General features: G+C 41.8%; 1 protein-coding gene across 1 annotated transcript in view; it reads left to right on the top strand.

Moving 5' to 3' along the window:
* The first annotated feature begins 2790 nt into the window (after nt 1-2790).
* The window catches only part of ube2e3 (ubiquitin-conjugating enzyme E2E 3 (UBC4/5 homolog, yeast)), a 31174-nt gene continuing 27964 nt past the window's right edge, over nt 2791-6000 (top strand). Inside the window, exons 1-3 of the mRNA XM_066687521.1 lie at nt 2791-2901; nt 4136-4343; nt 5578-5628. Of these exons, the coding sequence (XP_066543618.1) occupies nt 4144-4343; nt 5578-5628 (251 nt within the window). The 5' untranslated portion in view covers nt 2791-2901; nt 4136-4143. The remainder of the gene's footprint in view (nt 2902-4135; nt 4344-5577; nt 5629-6000) is intronic.

Genomic DNA, 6000 nt, shown 5'->3' with positions numbered 1-6000 from the left:
GCATGACAATGACCCAAAACACACAGCCAAGGCAACAAAGGAGTGGCTCAAGAAGAAGCACATTAAGGTCCTGGAGTGGCCTAGCCAGTCTCCACACCTTAATCCCATAGAAAATCTGTGGAGGGAGCTGAGGGTTCGAGTTGCCAAACGTCAGCCTCGAAACCTTAATGACTTGGAGAGGATCTGCAAAGAGGAGTGGGACAAAATCCCTCCTGAGATGTGTGCAAACCTGATGGCCAACTACAAGAAACGTCTGACCTCTGTGATTGCCAACAAGGGTTTTGCCACCAAGTACTAAGTCGAAGGGGTCAAATACTTATTTCGCTCATTAACATGCAAATCAATTTATAACTTTTTTTGAAATGCGTTTTTCTGGATTTTTTTGTTGTTATTCTGTCTCTCACTGTTAAAATACACCTACCATTAAAATTACAGACTGATCATTTCTTTGTCAGTGGGAAACGTACAAAATCAGCAGGGGATCAAATACTTTTTTCCCCTCACTGTATGTTTCTGAAGTGTGGGTGTCTGACTATGAGGTTTGTTCATTGCTGTCGATGCTCCCATTACTTGTGGTTGCGGGTTCCCGTGTGAAATGTACAATACTGCAACAGGAAATGGTTTTTGGTTTTAACCTATTGATTGACAAATACTTTAGCTAGAAATGATTCAATTTAGTAAGCTGTTGTTTTCATATGTCTGAAGATAAGACCAAATCGCCTTCTCTAGAAAATGCATTTCAAAGAACTAGAAAGTAGAGTTGTATGCGAATCCATCAGCACAAAACAAGAATGAAGTGCAATGCATATAATTATGATTGCATATTTCAGTCTCTCTACCGAATAAATGCATGAAGGTAATTCTAAACCAACTTAAATCACTTAAATATAAAGTATATACATATTAAAAAGAGGAGCTTCAACAAAATATTAAAACTGAACAGCAAATCAGTGAATTAAGTGAGGAAAATTTTCTGTGAGCCTGTACTAATTGCTCAGCCTTCGGACTCCTGGCACATTATTTTATTCATGAAGATCACATTCTAAATCTTCAGTGATAGTAAATTCTGAAAGTCATTAGTAAGATCATTTAAACATAATATATCAAAAGAACTATCACAGTCCATAAGTGCATCATTCAAAACTGGAATAAGACATACATTTAATATCCCATGTGGTGGAGTCTTGAAACGTGGTGCAGTATAATCTCACACACAAAAACTGTTTTAAATACAGCCTAAGCATGTCTGTTTAGACTTTCTCAATAGAAACACAGTAGAAGTGGTGAAAACAAATCTATATTTGTCTACTGTGTAAAACTAAACTCTCACATGTCTCTGATCGTGACGTAATCGCGTCATATCAAAGCATTCCTGAAATGCAGGGGTAAAGTGCAAGTTCCTTTGATAATGCCTGCTTATGCAATAGCCATTAAACAGCACTTTAATGCCTACTACATCAATGATTAATGAATAAATACATCACTTTAGATTTAGTGTTCTGTAATGCATTGTTAGATTGATGTTAAGTTAAATTTAAAATGTAAAATAAGAATAATATACATCTTACCTACGTCATCTTCATCTTACATAGGCTCGTGTCTACAGAGAGAAAAAAGGAAATCACAGAATAGGAAAAGAAAGTTGGTCAGCACTGCTCCTGGAAGAGATGTGTCTTCTGCACAGGTGCTCTATATGACTGGATTGCTTTAGCAGAGTTTGGACGCACATTCAATCCCCGGGGTTTAACAAATTATGTGCCGATTATTCCAGATGATTTCTTCAACCATAGGGAAGCCACTTGGTTAATACCGCATGCATTTTCCTTTTTTTTTTTTTTCATGTTTGCTGCGATTCCAGGTTCTCCCTGTGCTGTCAAGCTGAAACAAGCGCTTCAATTGCTATTTTTAAAAACCTATATGTATACATGTATCTTGGCATTGTTATTTAAGTTAGACATGTAAAGATCTGGGGTTATTCCTTTCAGAGTTAAATATGCACTAAATTCCTTTTCATTAGACAAAGCAAAAAACGGGGAAAAAAAAAAACATTTTTATTTGTCATTTTTAAAGACATGTGCATTGCAAAAAAAGTGCCCCCACGCTTTTGCATTTTTTTTTATTTATTTTTTACAGATCTTATTATAGGCCAAGTACGTTTACTTCTTAAACGTATCACTGCCCAGATGTTTTTAAATGACTATCATCCTGATGCTATACTGGAGTGGGCAATTCCACTCGCGGAGGTCTGGGGGTGAACGCATGCACCCTAAACAGTGAAGCACTGAACCTCAGCTCACCCCAGTTCTCACAACATTGTAGCAAACGCACCTGTGGGCTTCATTGTGACGTTGCAGCAACAAACCCCACGACTACTAGGGTGCAACGTTGTCGCGAGGTAGGTGAGCTGGGACCTTCCTTACGATCCACGCACGCAAACTTGTGATGAACCTTCAAAAGACGCAGCAACAGAGAGCAGACCCGTGCATTTTCCTCCCCCGGTCCTGTGCATGTCTGTTTTGTAGAGGTGGTGCTGGGGGGGCTGCTCCTCGGCTTGCAGGGTCCCCTCCTGTTTTGAATGAATCCCGAGAGCCGAGGCTTCCCCGTGCAGAGTGAGTCGCTGAGTCGGCGCTTTCGGCTCGGCGGAGGGAGGGTCACCGCACTCGCCGGCACGGGGAACAGCCTCTCCCTCCCGCCGCTCTCTCCCGGCCTCCGCGTCCCCCCGGCCTCGTCCGCCTCACAGCGCCACCTGCCGCCGCCAGGCCCGCCACTGCAGCCCCGCTCTTCTCCTTCCGAGTCTCCAATGTGCACAGCTCGGCCGGAGCCTGTCGTCTTCCCGGCTCCATTTCCACAGGATCCGTACCGCTCCTCGCCGCCCCAGACCAGGACAGGACCGCGCTCAAGGTAAAGGAGAAGCTCTCGGGGATAGCAAGAGGCCGGGGGAGGGGGAGAAATGTCGTCCTTTTCTCCGTATTTGTAGCAGCTGTCGCCCGAGAGGGAGCTAGAAAACTGACTTCACGCATCAGTTGGTACACCATGCTGATACTGGAGTGCCTCCTACCATAACAAACCTCTTCCTCCTACAAAGGATTTAAACCTCGGCTCGGCACATTTTTACTTTGCTCCCCCGTCCGCCGCAGATTAGTTATATTTTCTTATTCGTCGGTAAAATGACGTTCCCTCCTTAAAAGTGAGCGAAACAGACCAGGTTTTATTGAGCCCCCCTCGCTGGGGAAAAAGGTGCAATTATGCTTTCCTTGCAGCTCTCGAATCGGACCAATTTTGTGTGTGTGTGTGTGTGTGTGTGTGTGTGTGCGCTACTGGCCATGTAAATAATAGCCGGTCCCCCCCCATGTCCTTTTCTCAAAAACCTTCCAGCCTGAACGCTTTGGAGAGAGAAAAAGGAGAAACTCCACTTGCACTAGTAACAATAATATAAATATGGGGAGATTGCCTCTGTGTAAAGCATGCAAATACTTCATTACTGTCAGCGATGCAAATGCACGGGTGCTGGAGTAAATATTTACAAGCTCTTTTATTGACTGTTGGGGTTTTTTTTCGAGACACATCATAACGATGCACGTTGGAAATCGAGGTTTGATCGCCGTTTACAAACGCGTGCATCGATTGTCCTTCAGCGTGACAACCCTGGACTCCCAATAATAATAAACCCACCTTTGGAAATGGTGTGCAATCTTAGTCTTGGAGAGTTGTCCCAATACAGAGACACAATCGCAATGAATAAACGCGTCTGCGAATGACTGAGACATCCAGGGACAGAGTTTCAATCCCAAAAGGTTACCAAACCCAACAACAACATCATCATCATCTTTTTTTTTTTTGTGTGTGTGCCTGATCGATCTGCTCCCATTGCAAACGACCTCTCTCTCTTTCTCTCTCTCCTTCTCTCTCTCTCTCTCTCTCAGGGTTTTGCAGTTGCATTTCTATATATTTGAAAAGTTGATCAGTCATCTCGAAAAAGGTGTAATCAAAGGGCAAACTTGTTTATAAACTCACCCCCCCCCCCCCCCCCCCAAAAAAAAAGGCACACAGATTGAGAAGTTATTTGCTCCAGCTCGCAGAGGAGGGGGGGTTTATCAGCTCCAAGTTGTGAAGTTTGTATTGTTGGTGTTTTAAGGGGGAAACATGTCTAGTGACAGACAGCGATCAGATGATGAAAGTCCGAGCACCAGCAGTGGTAGTTCTGACGCAGACCAGAGGGACCCACCGGCACCAGAACCAGAGGAGCAGGAGGAGAGAAAGCAGCCCACAGCCACTCAGCAGCAAAAGAAAAATACCAAATTATCCAGTAAAACAACAGCTAAACTGTCCACCAGTGCTAAAAGGTAACAGCCTTTCTTTCCTCTTTTTGAGTTTGCATCTGCGAATGTGCGGTTGGCAGGGGATCACACTTGTTCTTCAAAAGAAAAGAAAATCAGAATCACAGCACCCATTCAGCTGATCGCGGTTTTAAATCACGGTTTTAAATCTTAATTTTGGTTGTTTAGTGCATCAGGATGCTACTTTTTTGTTTTAAATAAGTTGTCTGATTTGGAGTGTGTTTTTTGTTTTCACACATATAGTTCATTGTCTTGTCTGTGAATTGAGTCAGAGAGTCACTTTGTCTTTTTTTAAATCTTTGTCTGGGAGGTATTTAGCAAAATCAAGCCTCACATATTAGAAAGAGTGTCTGCTATTCCTGATGAGATGAACAGGTGTGTGTGGTGAGATTTTGACAGTTAGCAGATGCATAGGTATCTGTTACAGAGAACAGCTTTCAGGTGTTTGATTTCATTTACACCTCTCAGTGTAATTTAGTGAGTATTTCTTTTTTCAGAACTTCCCTGCGTCTTTTCTGTCAGTAACAGTACCCTTGGAAGTGTGTAAACTTTAGGAATGTGCACAACAAAATGCACGGTGAACACTTTTGCTTTAATGTATAATGAGTGTTAGGACAGATACATTCACACATGACCTGACAATTGCCTAAAAAATAAATAAATAGATTTAGAATAGGCTCATATTAATGCCTTACTTATGTAGAGAGAGAAAATGTCTATGAGGTATAGATTGATAAATAAAGTTTAGCAAATTATAGCAATGGTGCTTAAAAAAAAGTAACTTAAAAAACAAAACCTGGTGTAATCCTTTTTTTGTCTCACCTACATGTTGTGAATACCGCTTTAGTAATAGCATTGAAGCATTGGTTTAAAGCTCTTGTCAAATATGCCTGAGCAACCCCCTCCCTTTCGGTCTCATTTGCATATAAGCTTTAAAAGAAATTCTTTTGTGCTAAAAGTGACTGGAACCTCAAGATTGCCGTCTTGTCGGGGGCCTGTGAAAGAAAGCTACGTGGTGGGGTGGAAAGTGGCATTATGAGGTGAAGGGAAAGGGAGAAATAAATGCTGCAAAGTTTTCCTGTTATGGGATTCGGGTTATGCCTCTGAGAACAAAGAGGAAGCAGCCATGTTAGCTTTACTGAAGGGAAAGCCAGTCTTGCATTTAACTGCGTGGTGGTAGAGGGCAGTGTAATTCCCCGACTACTTTAAATTCTCAGTGTCTTTTCTCATTTTCTCGCAGAATTCAGAAGGAGCTAGCTGAGATCACTCTGGATCCTCCACCTAACTGCAGGTATGTAGATTGGTTTTGTTCACTTGGCCATGGGGCTAATTTGACTGTCAAATGTTTATTTAAACATGAAACCTGCCTGTTGAAAAATATTTTACCTTGTTGATATAACTGTTACTAATGTGATGTTGGTAGATGTTTTGTGAGCATCACTTTAAAGCTGTCGGGCAAGAAAAGTGATGAGGTCTATTTTATTTTGCACCTTTTTAAAATGAATGCAACTGATTCTGGATTTAAATGGTATTATTTTATTGTGGAATTTATGCTTTGTTTCATTGCACTGTAGTATTTATCTAATGCTGTTTGATAGCTTTTATTGGAAGAAATGGTTGAGAAAGGTGTCAGTTGCTTAAAGTAAAAGATATGGGTTTGAAT

Source organism: Amia ocellicauda, chromosome 16 (assembly GCF_036373705.1).
Source record: "Amia ocellicauda isolate fAmiCal2 chromosome 16, fAmiCal2.hap1, whole genome shotgun sequence".
NCBI lineage: Eukaryota > Metazoa > Chordata > Actinopteri > Amiiformes > Amiidae > Amia > Amia ocellicauda.
This window is presented reverse-complemented; position numbering and strand designations above follow the sequence as displayed.